Consider the following 24,219-nt stretch of genomic DNA (forward strand, 5'->3'; position numbering starts at 1 on the left):
TGTTGAGATTAGGGAAATATTAAGTTTATTTTGAAGGGAGCATATTTACTTTGTAAAATGGGTACATTTCAAAATGTCCTTCTGATGTTTATATGATTCATAACTGAATGGCTAGGGCTGTCTTGCTGGGGCACCTTGTGGGAATCCCGCAATTGCTCTCTATACATTGTGTTTCTCCCATCAGGCAGATGCTGTCTTTAGAGAATATGTAATTAATAAAGGTGACAACCTATTAACTCCACCTTTTAAACTGTAGCTCTTTCAAGCAATAAATATCCTGCAGGAATCTCATTTCCACACTAGTTTTCTTAATGAGGTGTTAATTTTTTTATTACAGGCTAACTGAACTAAGAATGACTAGACACCCATTCACAAATGGAGCCAACGTATTTTTCTTAATGGTTTCCTCTTTCCCTCCAGTTTTATAAAGCAAAATTTAGAAGCCATGTCTCATGTTATATACAGGCCATGAATCTTCCAGTTCCCAGCTTTCCTTCTCTCTCCAAATAGTTTTTACAGCAAAGCAAAAATAAAATAAACACCTAAGGACGAAGGGTTTTCAATCCTTTGGCTAATGTTTTATATCACTGCACTTTTCTGTAAAGGGAGCTTTACTGTTACACAAGAATTGAGGTTTTCTTTTTAGGTTATAAAGAAAAATAACAGAAAGGGGAGAGGCAGAGTGTCCATTTGTTAATTTGATAAGTATTTACTGAGCCTGTCTCAGGCCGGACACGTGCTGAAGGCTGTACGGAACCTGGAAAGACAATGCCCAGCCTTCAGGAGCTCACATTCCCAAAGGCTGAAGGAAGAATTCTAATTTCTGTTTTCTGACTGATGATTCTTTGGACATTCTCTCTCTGATTCCGATTGCTCCCTCATCTATAAAATGTTAACACTACAAGCTGACAGGTTTATCTTACCTCAGAATCGTGGTGGGTGTCAAACAGAAACTAAAGAATATATGAATGTCTGAAGAGTAGAAAACGCTCTGTTGTTAATTAACTAGGGTTTAGAGTTAAACTATGTAATTTAACACTTACTTTATGTAATTTAACACCGAATTTTAAAAATTAGTGTATGTAATGATGTAAGGCACATTCATTCATTCAAAAGGCGTACACGATAATAATCTAATTCAGGAATCAGCAAATGACAGTGCATGGCCCTAATCCAGCCTGCTCCCTAAAGTTTTACTGAAACACAGGGTAGGCGAATGCTTGGCCCTGGTGCCCTGGTGGCTTTTCATGTCTCCACATAGGGCAAAGCTTAACTACAGCTAAGCTAAGCTTTGGCAGAGCGCCCTGGGACCCGCCTGATCACGCGCATGGGAGGATTATGAGCGCCTGCTACAAAGCTGTTTTCCTCCCACCTCCCTGTGCTCCAGGGAGGCTGTCAGGAGATGGTTTCTCATCGCCTCCTGGGTTCTAATGAGATATAAGGCTTTTTGCCTCCTACTCTTGCCCCTACTGGGAGGCAGCTGCAGGCTATAAAACCGCAGCACAGAATCAGCTCCTCAGCAGCGTGGGGCCCGAGTTCTCCCGCGCATTGTCATCTGGCCTCTTCTGTTTTGGTGTCATCTGTGGGATAAGGGACCTGGGTAACTGACACCTTTTCTGCTCTTACTTTTGTTGTCTACATAAGTAATAAACTGACTGAATCTAAAAGTGAATCCTTCCTTTGCCGGATGAACCTGTGTGCCTTTTGCTGACACACAGCCACACCCACTCACTATGGTCTGCGGCTGCTTCCATGCTACAAGGACAGAGTTGAGCAGCTGCAAGAGAGACCCTATAGCCTGGGAAGCCTAAACATCTTCTGTCTGGTTCTTTACAGAGAAAGTTTGCCAACCGACTGATCTAATTAATGCACAATCCTTAAAATGGTTTTAAAGTCTAAATCAAAAGCCTTTCCATCACCACTTCCCCAAGCTTTCCTTTCCTTAGGCCTGAGGAGCTTCAATCAGCCAGACTAACTGAAGGTTACACTATTTCCTTGGGGGTGGTGGTGTGGGGAATAACAGTTTGATTTCTGGACGTGACTATTGCAGCTCAAGTCCTGTGATCATTCTTTTCTTCTTGAAGCAGGGAGATAAGACCTCTATCAGCTCTTGGCCAGTCTGTTTTCCTCCAAGTGGCAAGTTATGACTTTATGTTGGTACTTACATCAGTAGGAATTAAGTTAGTGGCTATTCTTGCCTGCTTCACCTCGTGCATCCCTATGAAGACCTTTTACCACTTTCACGCTGCTATTGGGAGCCCCTGGCTGGGCACCGGCCTCAGGTGAGGGTGGTGTCAGCTTACCTACCTTCCATTTCACATGCTGTACCCATATGCAGCCCTTTCCAGATTCCCATCTTCTTCAGAATTCAGCAAATATTCATTCATTTCATGAAACTAACACATGCGTGTGGTAAGTAAGTCTTAGAGTGCCAAGGATACACAGGAAAGGTAAAATTTCTCTCCCACTCTACATCCCCAGAAGTCACCATCCAACCTGATGAGCTGTTTTATGATTTGCATAGTTTTTCCAGGCTATTTCTTAAATGGATTGTGCAAAAAAAAAAGGTTAAAATCAAAACAAAATCTTTCTGCTTAGTTTTTGAGGTCAAACTCATCTGAAATATATGTTTAAAATATTGTTCTTTCCAAACAGCTTTCCGAGGAAAACAGCTACGCGAAGTTAAAAACACTGTGCCGTTGGCTCCAAGTTTCAATGTGTGCACAGTGTGGAGGGCGCAGGTGTGCACTGTTTGCAGCCCCTCCTGGGTCCAGGGTCACCTCTAGAGCAGCTAGAGAATGGAGACTCCTTTTACAGTAACCCAGGGGTACAAAACCTCTTTTTGGTCTCCTTAACCCAGCCTGGTGGCAGGCATGATAAGGCAAGCACTAATGGGAAGAAGCCGGGAGTACTCGTCAGTACACCTGAGTTCAGCCTGTCCTGGTACTAACTAGCTCTGGCTCACAAGAACACCGCGAAAAATGCCATCGAATGGCTCATCCCTGGCTTCCCTGGTGGCGCAGTGGTTGAGAGTCTGCCTGCCGATGCAGGGGACATGGGTTCGTGCCCCGGTCCGGGAAGATTGCACATGCCGCGGAGTGGCTAGGCCTGTGAGCCATGGCCGCTGAGCCTGCGCGTCCAGAGCCTGTTGCTCCGCAATGGGAGAGGCCACAACAGTGAGAGGCTCGCGTATCGAAAAAAAAAAAAAAAAAAAAAAAAGGCTCGTCCCTGCTGAAATCTGACCACTGAGCATGATGTCCTCATTGTACCAGGGGCAACACAATGAACCAAAGATAAAGTCTGGGCCTTGGGGTCAGAGAGTCCGGCTCTGAACCTGGGTTTCACATCACATGAGCTATGTGACTTTGGACAGGATGCCAGAAGTCCCAGACACCATTTCCTCCTCTGAAAAATAGAGATGATACTTGACTTTACTGTCAGGGTGTAATGATGAAGGAAAGTGGGGATAAGATCTGGCGCAGTGCCAGACATGTAAAAGAATCTTGGGAAATCGTATCAACTGTTATCATTTATAAGCATTTTAATTGATATCAAACTGCATTGCCACTGAAAAACAGATATTCAAAAAAATGAACAACGTGAATATGATTTTGAAGGAGACAGGTAATTTAGTTAAGCTCAATTTCTCTTCTAAACACTTCAAAATTCATTTATAAAAATGATTTTCTGATAACAAAATTACTTACATTGTACTATGAAAAATATATTGAACAAAGAAATGAGTACTTATTGTTACTCAATTGTTATCCTGTCCCTATGCCGTGTATTTCTTTAGGCGTATTTCTTGAAAGTTAAAATTGCTTTTGTCCAGAAAAAAAAAAAAAAAAACACTATCTTTCTCCATAATTTATAAAAAAGAGATCTGGTCATGTAGACACCAGTTCCTTAAAAATGGATTTTTTTCTGCAATGAGTGTTAGAGAGGTCTTCCTATCTTTCTATAAGAGGAAGATAGCAGAGAAACATGGGGAGAAATCCTGAGAAACTCTTGGGTTGAAATGTTTAGATTTTCTTTTCTCTAATGGAATATTTAAGGGTCAAATACAAACTGACCCACTCGGGGTGTGAGCACACAGAGGACCACAGTCTACCAGTTTACAATAAAGTTATCATCTCTCACTGCTTTTCTCTGAGCGAGTGGACAAGCAAACAGCAGGGGGATTCAGCTCTAGATATAACTGTAAAATCTTGTCCTCCCAGGAGCCTGATAAAGACAGGCAAGGGGCTTATTCTCCTTGAAAGAAAAAGGGGGAACTGTCAACTCCTCCTGGGCGGCTGGGCCTGGTGGTGGTTGATGCCCTGGATTCATGGTTGAACTTCAAGTGCAGCTGCCTAGGAGACATGAGTGCGCAGACGATGCCTGGCCTCCCTGACCTGATGCAGGACCTAGTTGCCTAAGTTGCACCTACAAGTTGCTGAGCTAGCAGAGCACCAGGATAAAGGTGAATTGCCTCGTGCTTTGCAAACCAGAAACTCCCATTTCAGCACCAGAAATACCTGTGTATGGCACAGGCCTGTTTTCCTGCCTGTTATCCCCTGTCATGTCCCCCCAGAGCATGCTGGGCTGCAGCTGGAGGACTGGTACCCTTCCAGCTTCATTTAACTTGTGACACTCCTGTTAAAGAGACCCCAACCCTCCCTGTCGCCCACTGAACCATCAGCAACTGCGCTAGAATAATTCCTGCCCTAGGCTAGTCCTGCAGGAAACACAAATCAGAACACATTTCAAGCAGCCATCAGTTAAATTTAGGGAAAAGGTCTTATATAAAAGATAGTTGTTAATCAATGTCACTATTTGTTATTATTAATCACAACAGCATCATTATTAGTTGGGCGGTCCCTAAGGTTATTTATTTCTCGACACTCTGATACCAAAGGAGGCATCACATTATATACCTCGTTGTCTAAAATCATCTAGAAAGGAATATTGTAACGATTTTTATTAAACATAAAAACCTTCCTTCTACATAAGAATACCCATTTTGCCCATTTGCATTTTACATTACATATATTTTCCCATTTGATTCTACAGCAGTTCACATGTGTTAGATGAGAAAGTGAGGTTTAAAATACTTTAGTGGCCCGGTTAAAAAAAAAAATATGTGTGCGTAGCAGATTAATTCAGGAACACCAAATATGGGCATCATCACTGAATGTTATAACGCACCGAAAAATTTATTTTAATCCTGACATCTGCTTACAGATGTTACACAGTGGCTGCTCCCCCACAGATACTGATGTGTTACTGTCATCACCACAGCCTGGCTCGCATCAGAGCTCTCTGCATCCTGGGATGCAGGATTCACAAGGATGCTGAGGTCCTCATCCCATTCAACCACGGGAAATCTGAAAGCCCTCGGGGCTCCTGTGCCCTCTCTCTTGGTGGCGCCTCGACAAGGGGCGCCAGCACGCCGGACGGTCCCCTGGGGCTGCCCTACCTGCGCGTGTGGTGGAACTGGCACCTCTTCAGTGGGATCTTGGCCACGTGCTCCCGCAGACCCACGAAGAGGACGCTCTGGCTGTGGAGGATCTGCAGGCTTCTGATAGGCTCCGGCCGCCTCTCGGGGAAGAGCTCCATCTCTTCCAGCAAACAGCTGCCCGAGGTCTGAGTCAGGGGCGCCCGCACTTTTTTAATGGTGCCGTAATCTGCGGAGGCGACAGGGAAAGAAGAAAGTGAGGTCAACGGGTCGCACCAGCCACTCGCCAGCTGAGCCACCGGGGTTCTCCAGCCTGGCTGCACGCAGGGTCATCTGCTGATGCCAGGGCCCTACCCTGGACCTGCTCAGTTAGCCCCGCTGTATGTGGGACCAGGCGCCAGTATTTTCCCAGCTCTCAGCAGCGCGGACATACAGCCAAGGACGAGAACCACTCGGCTACGAGCTGCCTGGTCCCGATGCAAGTCTAGAGACCCAGAGCACAGTAAGCTCACTGCGGCTCAACGCAGCCAGCTTTGCACCAACCCCTGGAGAACATCAGGTGAGAGGAATCCCTGGATTCTCAGTGAGAGACAGAGGAGCTGACCCTGCTGCCCCAGCACAGAAGACCCCACATGATGGACAGCTGCAGATATGCAGGGAGCAGAGGACCACCTGCTTCCCTCCTGCCCTGGAAGTACATCCTTCTCTGCCTTTCTGTCTGGATCCCCTCCTTCCTCTCTTTCTCCCCCAAGCTTGTTCTGCGGGATGCTCTTCTGGGTCTCAGCTCCACGGCTTCTTCTCTCCTGTACTAAAGAACATCCATTTCTGACTCGGTCCCCTCCCCACTCGAGCTTTTCTGCTCACCACGTGCTTATGCTCATTTATTTTGGCTATGAGCACTGCCCGAGGACAAGTGTCCTAGAGTCCGTGGAACCACAAAGACTCTCCAGAATGGCTGTGATGGGCACAGAGAAGGGTCCTCTCCACCAGGGAGTGGCATGGTGCAGCCAACCCCCAGGGTTGGGACCCAGACTTGAAACGTGCTGTTGTCCTTGGCGCGCTGTGTTGAGGCCCCCAAGGCCAGTGTGCAAGTCCAGGGAATGAGACCCAACCCTCTAGAAGCACTTCTGAAAGCCGTCCACAAGTTCCTCAAATAACCCTGAAGGCACTGACTTCATAAAACCCATGGGGATCTGAGTTTCAAAACGTTGTAATTCTTATTCTGTAAACACAGATAATGAGGCTATCAAGTCATCTAAAAAAGGAAATAAAATCAAGAACCTCTGGCTTCAAGGCTTCCGATCAATCTGCTAATCTCACAAAAGATTTGGACATTAAATACCTTTACAGTTTTTCATTCCTAGGAGAGTCCTTAGAGACGAAGGATGTTTACATTTAGAGAGAAAATACCTAGGTGGATATATATTATCCTGAGTTCATTAAGAAACGTATATCCGAAACATCTCCAGTGAACATTTATTGATTATGAACTGACTGCTATAAGCCCTATGCATGTAACAGTGTATAAAATTATGCATATATTAATGTGTGCAGTATCAGTAAACCACTGCTTAATTTTATTTTAGGTTAGCTGGTTAAACATGTCACTTTTGAGAAAGTTCAAGCACAAACAGGATAACTATGTATACTGGGAAGATTAAAAATATAGTACCTGTCTTCTTTTTTTAACATCTTTATTGGAGTATAATTGCTTTACAATGGTGTGTTAGTTTCTGCTTTATAACAAAGTGAATCAGTTATACATTTACATATGTTCGCATATCTCTTCCCTCTTGCGTCTCCCTCCCTCCCACCCTCCCTATCCCACCCCTCTAGGTGGTCACAAAGCACCGAGCTGATCTCCCTGTGCTATACAGCTGCTTCCCATTAGCTATCTATTTTACATTTGGTAGTGTATATATGTCCATGCCACTCTCTCACTTTGTCACAGCTTACCCTTCCCCCTCCCCATATCCTCAAGTTCATTCTCTAATAGGTCTGTGTCTTTATTCCTGTCTTGCCCCAGGTTGTTCATGACCTTTTTTTTCTTAGATTCCATACATATGTGTTAGCATACGGTATTTGTTTTTCTCCTTCTGACTTACTTCACTCTGTATGACAGACTCTAGGTCCATCCACCTCACTACAAATAACTCAATTTCGTTTCTTTTTATGGCTGAGTACTATTCCATTGTATATATGTGCCACATCTTCTTTATCCATTCATCTGTCGATGGACACTTAGGTTGCTTCCATGTCCTGGCTATTGTAAATAGAGCTGCAATGAACATTGTGGTACATGACTCTTCTTGAATTATGGTTTTCTCAAGGTATATGCCCAGTAGTGGGATTGCTGGGTCATCTTTAAGGGAAGAGTGTGTGTTTGTGAACGCACAGCAAGGGAGTGGGTGGGAACAGAGAAAGAGGGAGAGACGAGGAGAGGGAGGGGGGAGAGAGAGAGGCAGGGGAAGTCTACGCAGCAAGGCAGCATTTTAACAACTGCTCACACTTAAAGTGTGCAAAACAATTTGTATGTATTTACTGTGTAAGTCAATCTAATTTTGACCTGGAGACCACAATTTCCAGCTGGCGGGAAATTCAACCCAGTGATGTTTGGGTCTTCCTGCTTGCATGGGGCAAAGCATCAAAGATGAGCCCAGCACCACGGCAGGGATGGGAACAGGTGGCAGCTTCAGGGAAGGTAACCTCAGCGTAGTGTCTCAGCCCCAATACCCCGAGAGGAGGTCTCCCCTGGCAGACGGAAGTGCCAGCCTCTTGTGGACCAGTGACAGGCACGGAGCCTTTGCTGCCCTTTGGGACATCCCGACAATAGGACGCGGTCCGAGACAGAAGTTAGGAGCCAGGGCCTGCCCCCATCCAGTGAGCTGCAAGGCTCTGATGAGTCTTAAGTAGAGACTCTTGGGAATAAACACACTACTCTATATAAAATAGATAACTAGGGCTTCCCTGGTGGCGCAGTGGTTGAGAGTCCGCCTGCCGATGCAGGGGACACGGGTTCGTGCCCCAGTCCGGGAAGATCCCACATGCCGCGGAGTGGCTGGGCCCGTGAGGCATGGCCGCTGAGCCTGCGCGTCTGGAGCCTGTGCTCCGCAACGGGAGAGGCCACAACAGTGAGAGGCCCACGTACCTCAAAAAATATATATATATATATAACTAATAAGAACCTGCTGTAGAGCACAGGGAACTCTACTCAGTACTCTGTAACGGCTTATATGGGAAAAGAATCTAAAAAAAAACCAAAAGAGCAGATATATGTATATGTATAACTGATTCACTTTGCTGTACACCTGAAAGTAACACAACATTGTAAATCAACTATACTCCAATAAAAATTTTAAAAAGAGAGACTCTTGCGATAAAACAGAACATTTTAGAGCAATGCAGGGGTGGAGGTGAGGAGGGCCAGAAGAGGCGAGAGTCCAGGTGGCGAACTGCCATCTTTTGACGGTTACCGCGCTATTTTCATGGGAAACATGGGTGAGAGAACTAAATCCTATTCAACAGGTGCACAGAGACTGCTGGCTGTTCATTATTTATTTTGCTGATGGATTATTACTCTGAGAAACCAATCAATAACAATTCAAATGTCAATATGCTCATACGCACTTGGAATTCTTAAGCAGTTGTGCGGGGAAGAAACAAATTTTCAAAGATCTTTAATCATTTGATTTAAAAGAGCTAACCATCATTGATCAAAACGTCTCAATGTGTATTTCTGCACGCCTTGTATCTGACTTTCCAGCTGACTGGGATCTAACAAAACTAGAGGACTTCTTAGCATTTCAGAGAAGGATACTTAGCGTGGACTTAGGTGCTCGTCCACCATCTACGCCTCTGCTGGGTCTTCTTCACTCTGAGCCACCCGATCACGTGAGGAGCCTCATGAAGTTCCTCGTTCTGTTGGCAGCAGGGTCAGCACATCCGGACCCCAGGAGCCTCCTTCTGTTCCCTCGACACCTGCCCTTCCTCAGCCGGCAGCTTGGCCACACTGTTCACACACTGTCACCTTAGTGTAAAACACCTACCTCACCTGGACGCCCCCAGAACACTCACCCTACGCTCCTGTCTCTGGCGTGAGCATCTGGACACGTGCACGACCACACCCCTCTCCTGCCTCGGACCCTCTGCATCAGGTGTCAACACGGTACCAAGTCACCCACGGGCCATGTGAGGCCCGAGCCCCAGCTGGTGTCAGTAAATCAGCTTTACTGCATGTGGGCAAATGGACCCAAGTTTGGTTTGGTAACAGAGCAAGGATGTGGCAAAGGCATTTTTTTTTGTTGTTTGTTTGTTTTTTCTTTTAGAAGCAGAAAGTCAGAGCCTGGCTCCTAAGAGACCAAGGCACAAAGATCCACTTCCTATGAGAGGACAGAACAGCAGGACTTGGGGAGGTCCCTCAGAGTGCTCTTATGTTTTGCTGTCTTTGCTTTATAATACCTGCCACAGTTTAACTACTAATTTAGTTGTTTTGTGGCTTCTACACTTGCTGTTATTAAGCTCCACGAGGGCAGACACCATCAGTTTTGTCCTCTGATGTCTGCAGAGCGGCCTCCACTGTGGCCTATGTGCTGGATGAGAGACTGAACTAACGAGTGAGGGAAGGAAGGCAGGAAGGAAGGCAGCTGTCATGGGAACGTCATTATCACTTGTACATTTGCTAAAAAGACTCCTGATGAATATCTTTGCATTGCAACGTTTAATGAGAGGTACGATATCAGTCAGATCAGTCAGTGTGAAGGTGAAACAAGAAACAGTATTTCCCCAATTCCCAAATATTTCAACTAAAAGTGTCATAGACTAAATATGAATGAGGAAAATCATTTTCATGGTTTCAGCTGAGAAAATGTCGGCTCTGAAAATTCGCCATAGAAAAATAAAACCATATACACCTGAAACTCAATACTCTAATCAAAGCCGGGGAAGGAAAACAATCAATGCTAGAAATACAGAAAACCTTCTCGATCAGTCTGTAAAATTTTGAGATCAGAAAGGAAAGAGAAAATTGGCACTTCCTGTCAATTGCAGATCACTTCCCCAAGGAGAGAGAAGGAGAGCGAGCTTCTGGAAGTGCAGAATCGGAGCTGACAGCAAGACCACGGGGTTGGCACCGCCCTGGCCCAAATTCTCATAACATTCACCTTTTGTGAGAATGTGAAATACTAATTACGTTATGGACACACATTTGAGGGTCAGATATTTGTAGTTTATCTCTAAAATTGAAAACCACAGGTACTCGTGAAGGAGAGCTACTGCAAGATTTTTCATTTTCAGGCCGATGACAGCTGATATAGTATGGTTGTCATTTGAAAGACATGAATAGTTGTAAGTTTATGAAAATGTAAATACTGTGCTGAAGAACTCACATTTGCCTAATTTCAGCAGAACAGGAAGCAGGCTTATCCTTTAGGGGGTGGGCAGATTCAGTAAAGCATGCCCACTTAAATAGATAAACCATTATTTTTTTTAGTATTAGTACATCCAATTCAATATTATTCATGGTTTACCTGAAATTGAAATTAAAGTAGGCATCCTATATTTTTATTTGTTAAATCTGGCAGCCTTATTATATCCACATCTCATGCAATCATCTCAGCAAGCTGGTGAGGATGTGACAAATATATGCATGAGTATTCCCACTGTACAGATGAGAAAACTGAGTGTCAGAGAGTAGAAGATCTGATATAGATTTCCTATGAACTGTACTTTTAAAATCCCGTAAGGGAGTCAGACATGAAATGGAGGTTCACGTCAATGCTAATGAACAAGAGAAAGTAACAATGGACCCCAAATAAACATTAATTAAAAAGCCAGTGTGATACCTAGGAAAAGGTAGTTATATTTATTTTTTTATTTTTATTTTATTATTTTTTTTTTTTTGCAGTATGCGGGCCTCTCACTGTTGTGGTCTCTCCCGTTGCGGAGCACAGGCTCCGGACGCGCAGGCTCAGAGGCCATGGCTCACGGGCTCACCCGCTCCGCGGCATGTGGGATCTTCCCGGACCGGGGCACGAACCCATGTCTCCTGCGTCGGCAGCCGGACTCTCAACCACTGCGCCACCAGGGAAGCCTGGTAGTTATATTTAGATTGTTTGCATACTCTTTTTATTCCACGAAATCTTCTGGAAGTCATGAAACGTAGCCAGTTGGGAGGTAGTTAGAAGGAAGGCAACATCCTGATCCATCAGAAGCTACCCACGTGGAGGACAAACACGGTCAGCAGCTGCTTCGGAAAGCACCGGGGCCTCCTGGTTACCAGGACCACATTCCTTCCCACAATCAGGCAAAGACAGGCAAACACGGTGACTGATGTCCCTGCTCCCTTACACCGTCTATCTAAAGAGTGAGGCATGCAGAGCCAGATCAAACATGTCTGGATAAACACAAGTTGTATGTACACTTAAAAGCCAGTATCTCTGGGAATAAGAGAAAGGAACAACTATCCCCCAAAACAATAGCCATGCAAGGCACCGTCACCAGACCAGACCTTGAACAAATGAAGGGCTTCACTGAAGTGCTTGCCAGGGATGTGAGAACTCTTCTGGGCACAAATCATCAGACTGTAGGTCCAAACAATTCCTAATACTGATTTTTGCTGGTGACTAATAAAGTCATGGAAGACCAGAGGCACATCTGACGGCAGGTGGAAAACACAGAGGCAAAATTGGATTATCGTAATAAGAGAGGTATTCATTTCAACCTCAGTATTCTGAGCCATTAGGAAAATGACCAAAGGAAAAAGCAAAAGTCATAAGCAAAATCGTATACTAAGGTAAAGCTGGAACATCGTCACATGAAACAGTAATAAATCCAATTTTAAAAGTGATTTCTGGGGAAGAAATATTTACATAAAACTTATCAGAAGACTGGAGGGTTACTTGAAAAGGACATGAAGAAATCCCCCCCAAAATTCCAACCACAAGAAACGATCCATGAAACACTGAAGTTTGCTCCACGACCTCCAACACACAGCAAAATATGTGCACGTCCAAGCACCTTAGGGGAAGAGTAAGTAAAATGAGAACAAAACCAGGGCTTCCCTGGTGGCGCAGTGGTTAAGAATCCACCTGCCAATGCAGGGGACGTGGGTTCGAGCCCTGGTCCAGGAAGATCCCACAGGCCACGGAGCAACTACTGAGCCTGTGCTCTAGAGCCCGCGAGCCACAACTACTGAAGCCCGTGCGCCTAGAGCCCGTGCTCTGCAACAAGAGAAGTCACCTCATGGACATATATACACTACCAAATGTGAAATAGATAGCTAGTGGGAAGCAGCCGCATGGCACAGGGAGATCAGCTCCGTGCTTTGTGACCACCTAGAGGGGTGGGATAGGGAGGGTGGGAAGGAGACGCAAGAGGGAGGAGATATGGGGACATATGTATATGTATAACTGATTCACTTTGTTATAAAGCAGAAACTAACACACTATTGTAAAGCAATTATACTCCAACAAAGATGTTAAAAACAACAAAAAAGAGAGAAGCCACCTTAATGAGAAACGCACTTGCCGCAACTAGAGAAAGCCCGCACACAGCAACGAAGACCCAATGCAGCCAACATAAATTAATGAATTAATTAATTAATTAATTTTAAAAAAGAGAACAAAACCAAACAAACAAAAATGTATGTTTTTCTGCAGAAAAAAATATATTTTGGTTTCAATGAAAAAATGTTCTTAGAGCAAAGTGTGGTAGTAAAGAAAGCTGCCCGGACACATTCCTAACGCATTTCATGGGAACAGAGTGACTTGCACATGGGACCTGAGGAAGCAACAATGACTAGAATCCCCACAAAACTTTCGAGCACTGATGGCTGGAGGCGAGAGCCCACAGAGTGAGTCTAGACCAGTGTCATCCAACGGAACTGTAGCACCAGCCATGCAAGTAACTGAAAATTTTTCTAGCAGCCACATTTAAAAAAGAAAAAAAAAGAGCAGGTGAACTAAATTTAATTACAAATTTTTATTTAACCTGATGTATCCAAAATAGTGTACAATCTTCCAATACGTAATCAATATAAAATGATTGAGCTATTTTGCATTTTTTTTTCTACTAAGTCTTTGAAATGAGGGTTCAGATTACCCACGTTTCGGGTGTGCAGCAGTCACATCAGGTTATGGCTATGGTATTGGACAGCTTAGAGATGTAGAGAGGTGGCCCAGTACTGCCCTGAAGAGCCAGGTGCCCACCACTGCCCAAAACGGGCAACAGCTTCATAACCCACAACATGGCAAGCTTCATTTCACATATTTAGCCTTGCCATATGATTTCCACTGAAGAAAGGGTTCCAGCAGGAAGGGCTGAGAATAACTGAACAAAAGGTTCCATCTCCACAAATGTTTGAGAACGCTTGCACTAGAGATCCTACTGCAGGTAAGGTGAGGCAGGTCCTCAAAGGTTAACTGAAGGCTCATGGTGTCCAGCCAGTGAGTGTAGCCCTGATATTAGAACCTGGCCCCTAACCCCTCACCTGGCCACCTGTGTCACCTGCTGGTAATCTGCCCACAGGCAAATGACAGATGTCCTGTGAGAGTGAATGCAATTACTGTCAGCTTATATCAGAACCTTATGGACTGCCACAAAGTAAGCACAACCACTAAAGAAGATTCTTTCTGTTTTTGTTCATTTTCTTTGTAGAGTTTTCCTTTAATTAGAGGTTAAGCTTGTCCCTACTCTTTTGGAGTAGAGCTTCTGTATCACTTTTCTGAGAAAACCAATGACCCTGACTGCCCTCCCAAACAGAACTGGTGAGGGCGAGGAGACTTCATGGTTCACAGCCTGGATAATCAACATATGAAAGCCAGTGCAAACAAGAAAAAAAAAAAAACCACTGATGTATTTATACCAAAATTAAGCTAACAAGGAAAGAGAAGCATAGATGTAAACTTGATGTACAAATAGAAAACTACAGACTACTTTTATTTTCCTAATTCAGTCAATTTTCAGAATCCAAGATAAGTCCTTGGGGGAGAATACGAGAGATCCCATTGGTATGGGTACTCTAATTGCAAATCATCTACCATCATTATGATTTCTAAACTAAAATTTCAAACAGTCGTAGGACATTAGAGTTGGAAGGAACCTACAACAATATTTTGAATTTTGCAGGTGAGGAAAGCAAAGCCCAGAAAGGTTGAGTTCCAAAGATCAGACGATTTGGGCCAAAATGTAGGTCCTCTGCATATCAATCAAGAGCTGGTTTCTAAATTTTTGAAGGTATTTTTGTTTTGAAAATATGGAAAGTATAATATACAATCCTTATAATGGTGCATCAGTAGTAGTATGGCTGATAAGTTTCTTAAAAGATCAGGTGGTCTTATCAGACAGTGTATTAAGCAGTAGTGGTTATTCAAGACAAAGATTAAGCTATGATTTACAGACACGCTTATCTTATCCCAGAATTCCCTACACACGTAACTAATATATAAGTGGTGCCAGGACAGACCTGACTTCTCTACCAGGCTAGGGACTCTCATCTCCTCAAGTTCAGGAAGCAAACATGAGAATAAATGGATGAAAAATGCCTAGAATATTCTAGTTCAGTTATTTTTTTTTAAAAAAGGAGGATTTAAGGTGACAAAAGATTGGTTTAAACAAAAAACTTTTACAATAAAAATGACTCTCTAACCACTAATTGCTTTATGTGATGTAAACTGTATGTAATATAAACTCTAATGGATGTAATTCAGTTATTAGTGGTTGAAAATTCACTATATTTTTGACTTTGGGGGAAAATAGCTGGTCTTTCTCTAAATTTCAGCGATCAGTTTGCTAATTAACATGGATTCAATAGTTTAAGCATGATTCTATTCTGCCTCTTGATAGGGATGTTCAAATATAGCAATCTCTCATTTGGTGTGAAATATACCTTATAATAAAATATGGATTATTATGGGCTGGATTGTACCCCATCAAAATTCTTATGTTTAAGTTTTAATTCATAATACCTCAGAATGTGACTGTATTTGGAGATAGGGCCCTTAAAGAGGTAATTAAGGTAAAATGAAGTCATGTGGGTGGTTCCTAAGCTATTGTGACTGGTGTCCTCGTAAGAAGAGGAAATTAAGACACAGACTTGTGCACCCAACATGTGAGGATACGTCTGGAAGATGCCTGTCTGCAAGCCAAGGGGAGAGGTCTCAGAAGAAATAGACCCTGCCAACACCTTGATCCCGAACTTCTAGCCTCCAGAACGGTGAGCAGTCAACTTCTGTTGTTTAACCCGCCCAATCTGCAGTACTGTTATCTTTGTTAAGGCAGCCTGAGCAGGCTATCAGAGGGACTCCATGTCAAGATTAAGAAGATCTTGTCACCCAGATAATTTGCTCAAAGCAATTTCAAAACTGGACTGCAAATTATTTTTCCACATTTCCCTAAGATATTATGACTCAAATTCGAATGCAAAGGCATTATAAACTATATTAGACAATTTTCTTTTTTCCTTGTATGATTGCAACATAAGATTCATCTTAGTAACAGCCTGGTATTATCAAATATTGTCATGTATTTCACTTAATCCCCTATACATGTGATCCTGGGCTAGAAATGCAGCAGGACATGATACAGAGCACGTAGTATTGTAGAAAACTGATGCATTTTGATAAACATCATAAAATAATTCAAATAGCGGAAGCCTTGCTCACAACCTTTATGCTAACAACCCTGGTGATCTTTGGGGGACAATTAGACCTAAATGAGTGCTCAGGAATGAGCTTTCCAGTATTTGAGGGAAAGGTCATTGGTTATAATGAATTTCTTTTTGGAGGATGTCTAGAATTTTAGTTTCACCGAAATTTTGAGGGTTCATGAAAATATTTTTTTTTGGAAAGAGGGAAGGCAGAAAGGAAGGAGGGAGAAGGAGAGGGAAGGAAAAGAAATATGATCAGCTCAATATAACATTTACTACTGCTATAAATAACAATAATAATTTTTGATTTTTCGTAATTGTATACGATCAGACAGCCTTCTGCAATTCATTAAAGCTTCAACAATGAAACAATACTAAAAGAAAAAACTCATCATGTCCTATGGTCCTACGTGTATAGCGGCATCAACTCTAATGAACTTGAGAACCCTGAACAATGAAAAAAGGCCGAGAAATCAATTCTTCTTGAGTATAGCAGCCCGAAGCACTTCCAAAACACTTTGGAATAAATATATATTTCCTCTAAGGTGCAATAAAACACTTAAGAGGGTGGAGCTGTAACATACTGGATACATAGAAAATTTTTGTTTTAAGAGAGGGAAAAGTCACACCATGAAACAAAGAGAGGGCTAGTTCAGGGAAATGTGATATAAAAATGAAGGATTATTGCAAAGCCCTGGACAGTTAAATCTTTTATCTTGACTCTGTTCTCCTCTTACTACTTTTCTAAGTTCTGTTGTATTTTAAAGGGATGTTTATTATTCAACTTGCCATGTGCTGAATCCAGTACAGAAATTAAACCTGTGAACGGGACAGGTAGTTCTGACCATGGTTGCCTGTGACAGGGCTGGAGATTCACTGCGGACACCAAGGCCACTAATCAGGAAAGCTGAATTACCTTATTTCCAATTGTGCATTTGACTCTATTTGATTCTCTGCTGTTGTATCCAAGAGACATTTTTCGTGTTTGTCTCATTGACCCAGAGTTACTGCAGAGTAAAAGGAAGCACTTTGTATTTGCATCTGTTACTGTTCTGAGCATTATCAGTGAGGTAATGATGAAATGCCCTCTTCCACTCACTGGGCAGCATGTTACCATAGCAACAGATCATTAGATAAAGTTCATCAATTCAGCCAGTTGTGACTCCAAAGCAGCAGACAGCTAATATGTGTCAAAAGTTCTTTCTTTTAACCCATAATTGAGCAAATGAATTAAATTGGTCTTGGCACTGGGAGCTCAGTATCGCATTTATATAGTAGAAGGGAATTAAAAGAAGAAAACAAGCCTTCTTGGCTAGTGTATGCCTGAAAAGGAGATTTTAATTAACTCAGTTTATCAGATTCAACTAATGGCTTATTTTTTCTCAAAAACAGATATGTTAGCCAGCTTAAACATCCTGGTCATAAATTATATGCAACATTCTTTTATCCCAAAATATTATTTTTAAACCATATTCCTGTATCCTTACCCTCGGCATATAAATTCCAGGTAGTCAGGTGCTGGGGCACCTAGCCTGTCTTATTCACTGTGATCTTACTGGTGTCTGTGCCTGACACACAGTAGGTGCTCAAGCAGAGCACATGGTTCCGTGTGAGGACCCTGGAGCCCGATGATCCAGGTTAGACTCCTGTCTCCAGGTCACTCACATCTGTGTCTCCTACACCCTGGGGTCCAGCTCACAGGCCAGGGGCCATGCAGTGAGCTTATCTATGCAGAAGGCCTGGACAGTGCCTGGCACGCAGGATGCGTTACCTGAGAATTCAGTATTATTATTTTATTGCTATGTTTAGCTTATAGATTATAATCCTTACCCAAGTTTTGTCTAAAATGAGCAAGCTCCCTGCCTCTGTCAGTACTGGCCGCACATAAAGCAGAGGGGTGGATGATAGCTCTACTGCCTTACTGAGAAACAAAATGAAACAAAACACTCCTTTAAGTACTCCAAATCATAAGCTGGTGCTTTTAAGAAATTTACCAGTGGAGTTTTCTTGAATAAAAACCATATTCCACTTAAAATGAGAGTGCAACTAATAGAGTCCTCTGGGTATCTTTTCTAAGCTCTCCTCTAACCCCAGAGCTTAATTCTAACTCTCATCATTCTGTTAAGGAGACAATTCAAGTTTCTAGAAGGTAATAACTTACCTTAGATTTACTCTATCTAAATTACAAAACAACGACCCAGTTGGCAAAGTCGGCAGCCCTTCTCTGACAGTCACCAGGCAGGAACACAGAGTCTAAATTACCCTCTCACCCCAGTGGTAAAATTTATACTGTGCCTGGTCCCATTAGGTGTGGACTGAGATGGCTGAGAAAAATCTATGCAAAGAACTTTTGTAATTTTGCATCATTAATTTGGAAGAGAAAAGAGAGCTCTCTACTCAATGGAATGAGAAAATTATTTTGTCATTTTCCTGAATCATTACATTACACTAATTATGAACTAGTGGCTGAGATTCCAAGCTATTTTTTTTAACATCTTTATTGGAGTATAATTGCTTTACAATGGTGTGTTAGTTTCTGCTGTATAACAAAGTGAATCAGCTATATGTATACATATATCCCCATATCCCCTCCCTCTTGCGTCTCCCTCCCATCGTCCCTCTCTCACACCCTAGGTGGACACAAAGCACGGAGCTGATCTCCCTGTGCTATGCGGCTGCTTCCCACTAGCTATCTATTTTACGTTTGGTAGTGTATATATGTCCATGCCACTCTCTCACTTCGTCCCAGCTTCCCCTTCCCCCTCCCCGTGTCCTCAAGTCCATTTTCTACATCTGCATCTTTATTCCTGTCCTGCCTCTAGGTTCATCAGAACCTTTTTTTTTTTTTTTTTTAGATTCCATATATAAGTGTTAGCATATGGTATTTCCAAGCTATTTGGGAGCTAGATTTTCACATGCTTTCTTCAGGCATGATCTCACCCACTTCTATAGCTTCAAAGCCAATCTGAGGTCTCTGTTACTGATCCAAACCTTTCTCTTTGGCCTCAAAGAAGAAGTTCCAACCGACTGTCAGACCTACCACAGGAAACTGGAACTCAGCATATCCCAAAACTGAGCTGTGTCTCCCCTTTGGCTCAAATCTGTTCATGCATCTGAAATCCCTTTCCATTTGTTAGGATAAAATTTTCAATCTGACACATCCCACATTTTAGCTTCACCTTCTGTCTCTCTATCCACAATGCCAGCCTTTTAGAACACTTCCGCCTTTCAGAACACTCCATGCCTTTCTATATCTGCAGGTTTTCCATATCCTGTGCCTTCTCCCAGGAAGGTCTGTCCAAACCTTCTCCACCAGGCAACCATCTCCCACCTTCCAAGGGCCAGTTCCCCCTCTCCTCTGTGGGGTGTTTCTGACCCTCTCAAGCCAGGTCATTGTTCCCAAGTCTCTGTGTCTCTGGGATCTAGAGGGAGAAACCCTTAGCCAGTCTTTGAGGAGAGGATGGAGAAGGGAAAGGCTACACTTTTCAACTGGACCTTGAAAGATGAATGTGCATTCACCCAGCAGAGAAGGAAATGAGGGCAGGTCGAGGAGGGAGGGTGTCCTGACCAAAGTGGGGAAGACTGGGGACCGTGGCTCACAGACGTGTAGGATTAAATGTTCCTTAGAAGGGTGATGCATTGGGTTGGAGCCAGAGAATGAACACTGCGGAACAGTCCAGTTTACATGTGTTTGTGCAATGCCACAAACTGGATCAAGTGTAATGAAGCTCTGAGCTCTGCAAAACACTTTGGCAAGCAATTTGGAATAGTGTAGCAGAATTGAAGATTCCAGTACCCTGTGAATCAGCACCTTCAGCTTCCCAGCCCATGGGCCATGACTAGGTTACACATATACCATGATATAGACCTCCTCCACTCCTGAGGCAGTGTGGGCAGCTCTGCCCCACTGGGTTGGTGCCCATGGTAGCAAGTAACCTTGATTTTTCCAATGTGCCGTATACAGAATGTCATTTTCTATGGTTGCCATGATTGGGAAGCCCTGTCCTGGACACAGTTCTTGGTACAGGCTCCAGGGGATGTGCACAGGGATGCAGGGGCAGATGTAGCAGCACCACTTACAACAGCAAAAGACCAGAAATCCCCCAAAGGCCAGTCAACAAGATTACCTTAAATTCAGGCAGATAATGAAAAACTGTATATAGTGGCAAAGATGAAGGGACTTCTGTTGTGTGCATGAACATGGATGAATCGTTAATTTAAAAAATGTTGAACAAAATTTTAAAAAGAGAATCTTAAGAGAATATGCATAGACCCATTTACCTAAAGTTCAAAAGCATATAAAATTAAGCTATGCGATCTAGGGAATAAAATATGGTGACATTATAAAAGAAAGCAAGGAAATAATAAAAACAAAATTCAGCGTAGTGAATACTTTGGAAAGAGGGCATGGGTTTGGGGTGGTGGTGAAAAGGGGGGCCTTTAGAACACCTGTGAGCTCTACTGTGTGATTTGGCTGGTGGGTAAATTGGTGTGCCCATGTTATTACTCCTTATACATAAAACATATATCTAAAATAGTAGTCTATAATTTCCCCCCCAAAAAAACTTCTTAAAAATGGAAAACTACTATATAGAATGCAATTCTTGACCTTTGCAAACTTGGCTTCTTAGGTGGATGAACACACCTATCTCTTATACCATGTGCTATACACCCCCCTCAAGACATACACACACACACACACACACACACACACACACACACACACACACACACATGCTTACACCATAGGAAGATAATTTAGATGCAAATATATTACAATAGAAGTTAGTATTAAAAACAAAAGGCAGGGCTTCCCTGGTGGCGCAGTGGTTGAGTCCGCCTGCCGATGTAGGGGACACGGGTTCGTGCCCTGGTCCAGGAAGATCCCACATGCCGCCGAGCGGCTGGGCCCGTGAGCCATGGCAGCTGAGCCTGCGCGTCCGGAGCCTGTGCTCCACAACAGGAGAGGCCACAACAGTGAGAGGCCCGCGTACCACACACACACACAAAAAGGCATTATAAGTATGTAATAAGGTGCACACACTTCTATTCCCTAATATTCCTCTGGGATGGAGGCAGGTATTCCCTGGAGCGTGTCCTGAACAGAGCTTGAGATGGGAGCCGACACGCTTCCCTTTTATCTGCCCTCTGCACCGGATATGGGGAGAGGTGTCAAGGAAGAAAGGCTCCAGATGAGATATGGGTAGAATTTTCATTGGGAGCCTATTGAGAAAGGGTGAAAAGATAAAGGGGTGGGAGAGAGAAGGTAGGGAGATGGCGGCAAACTGCCAATAAACCTTCCCGGTGACCACGGAACCTTCATGGCGTCTTCTAAACTCACACAATACTTGCTGTGTCTTGTTCTTTTCAAACACAATCTGGAGAAGGAGATGACTTTGTGTCTGACAGCGTGAGAAACACAGTCTGCCTGAGAGTGCACAGGACTTCGTGAGCATAAGCTCAAAATTAATAAACAGAAATTGTGGGGAGAGTGAAGGACTTCCATGACATTGGGAGTCTGAAATAAGGAACCAACTATTCAAGGGGCAGGTAAGTCCCAGCTGGTCTCCACTGGGCGGGCATGATGCATGTCATTAAATGTCTGTGGTGGGGGGAATAGGCTTGCATTGTGACTCGTTACCTGAGATGAAAAGCTGGGGTATTCAGCCACTAAACATGCCGCACACTAACGACGCAGATTCCGGGGCTCTGGCCTGCTGGCTTCAGCGCTGACTTTCCGATGTGGCTCCCGAAATTTCTGTGGGTGCCGATTTGTGACCCACATGGCATCCCAGTCCAGTTCTTACTCAGGCAGAAGACAAATTAGGAGTCCAAACAAAATTCCCCAAACTAGGATTCAAGTGGCTGAGGGCCAGTGTGGTCCCAACACCAGTTGTACATCCTCCAACCATGAAGGCCAAGGTGAGGGTCCCAATCAGACACCAAGAGAGAGAGGACCAGGGGGGCAACAGGTCAGTGTCTGGAGCAGGAGGGAGTGGGCACCAACCACAGGGCACAGGAATGGCCCTCTGATTCCTGGGATGAGAACATATCAGAGAAGACGGGATACAACTCAGACACTGTAGAGAAAACTGGATCACAGGTCACAAGAGAAGATGTCAAAGGCCCAGTCACTAAAACTGGGTGAGGGGTCACAGCCCAGCCAGGGAAAGAAGACCTGGCACTGGGCTCGGGCCCTCGTGTTCCTGGCACACCTGGTGCTCAAGGCAGGAAGGCCCCAGAATCTGAGTAACCCAGAGGTACAGGTTAAGGAATCCCGGCTTTGAAAGTTAGAGGGTCCTGAAGACAAGCTGCAGGTGAATCATCACAGGTCAGCAATTCAATGAAGACCAGGACAACTGGCTCTTAGCCAGTCCATGCAGAGAGAAATTAATGCTGCCCACAATAAAAAGAAAAAAAAAGAGCCAACATTATGTAAGCAATACAATTTCTAATTTAAAACAGAAAATTAAAGTTTAACTCAAAGAGCAACAGTGCGTTGTGAAGACTGCCTTTTAAAGACCCAGTTTACCAAGGACAAGTCAAGGTCTCTGCCAATGGGGCTATCTTTCACTTTGAACCAGTGTTCTTTTGCTATGGTCAAGGTCAGATTTTTAAAATTAATTGATTATACCAGTGAGGGCCTGCATTCAATGCCTACACTGATAATCTTTGAGATCACTTCCAATACTACAGGTAAGGATTTCGTTTTTTATGAGATTTTGAATATTTAGACAATTATTGAAATTTGTATCATTAACACAAATACATGAAAATTGAGGGCATGAAAACCTCATATCTGTTTTGGGGGTGTGAAAACCAACTTCTACTGGTCCTAACTCAGGATCATTGTAAGCAACTTTTACTAATTATAGATAATTCTCAATATTTTAGCCTCACATGATAACAATGCTTAACACATATTTTCTAGTTAAAGAAAAAAAACACCTATCTTGAGCAAATTTTCTTTTCCTTTCTCTCCACTCAAGTTTAATTCCTCAAATAGAAAAAATTACATATTTAATCAGTTTCATTATACTCAGTTGGAGGGCAACATTAGACTAAAAGTAGATAACAAGAACTGCCCTCTGAACATTGTTTTAATCTCAAAATGCCTTAAAAATTTCAAACAGAGTTAAGCTTTTGTAGCCTTCAGAAATTAAAAAAATGATGATAATTATTCACTTGGTCAAAAAGTTAATTTGCATTAAATGCTCTTAAATGGTTAAAAAGCTCAGAGTTTTTTTTCTTCTTTCTTTCATATTTGGGCTTAGTTAACACAATGACAATGGAGCTTGGTGACTGGAAGGATGGCTGGATGGCCAGATGGACATCTACCCATTTATTCAGCATTGATTTAGCATTTACTATCAGCCAATGCACAGCGGGGGAAGGTACTTTTTTCCTTCATGTTCACTTTTCTTTGGTCTACAAGAGTAACTTCGTACATAATTATAATTTCTGATATTCTTGACTTTAGGAGTTGGTTAGGTTTGGGCTGCCTTGATTCTTCATACAAGGTCTCATTAGCAAAAGTCACGTCCTCAGCTTCTCTAAGGAAATACTTACTTATCCAACAGGTAAGTCAGATAAGACCAAGTAGGAAGAGCATTTGCCCCTAGGGACATTGGCTTAAAAATTATTCCATTCTTAACACTATGAGAATTGTATGGTTCCTTGATAAGAATCTCTGCAGCATCTTTTTGGAAAGACAATTCTGTTTAAAGACCATAAAATACCCTACTTAAGAAACATCGATTTGGCCACTTCAATATTTCAAAGAGGAAAGGGGGATGAAAATATTATAAACAAATAATTGGACAGCTTTTTAATAGCACCGTGGGATTATCCAATTTTTTTGCAAGAAATAAATGAAAAGAAATTCTGATGTTGACATCTCTGCAAATGACAAATACCGCTTCCCACACCCACACAGGTTTGTTTGCAAACCTGCACTGTCAATAATCACACCACCATCAAGCTGTTTGCACCAATCCCAGTTTGCTGCAGGCACCCTGGTGGGAGGATGAATTCCTTCCACCTGGGTTAATTCACCACTTCCTTTAATGGGCTTCAGGTGGGAACTATAATATTAGCAGGTATACCTCGCTCCCTGTACCTTAGTGCTCTCTTACTCCTA

The 24,219-nt window shown here is 43.2% G+C and overlaps 1 protein-coding gene across 1 annotated transcript in view; it reads right to left on the minus strand.

Moving 5' to 3' along the window:
- Nucleotides 1-24,219, minus strand: part of SEMA5A (semaphorin 5A) — a 349,482-nt gene that overhangs the window by 89,791 nt on the left and 235,472 nt on the right. The window contains exon 11 of the mRNA XM_082652404.1: nucleotides 5,459-5,666. Coding sequence (XP_082508530.1) covers nucleotides 5,459-5,666 — 208 coding nt within the window. The remainder of the gene's footprint in view (nucleotides 1-5,458; nucleotides 5,667-24,219) is intronic.

The sequence above is a fragment of the Grampus griseus genome, assembly GCF_964374135.1.
Source record: "Grampus griseus genome assembly, chromosome: 3".
NCBI classification, from domain to species: Eukaryota; Metazoa; Chordata; class Mammalia; order Artiodactyla; family Delphinidae; genus Grampus; species Grampus griseus.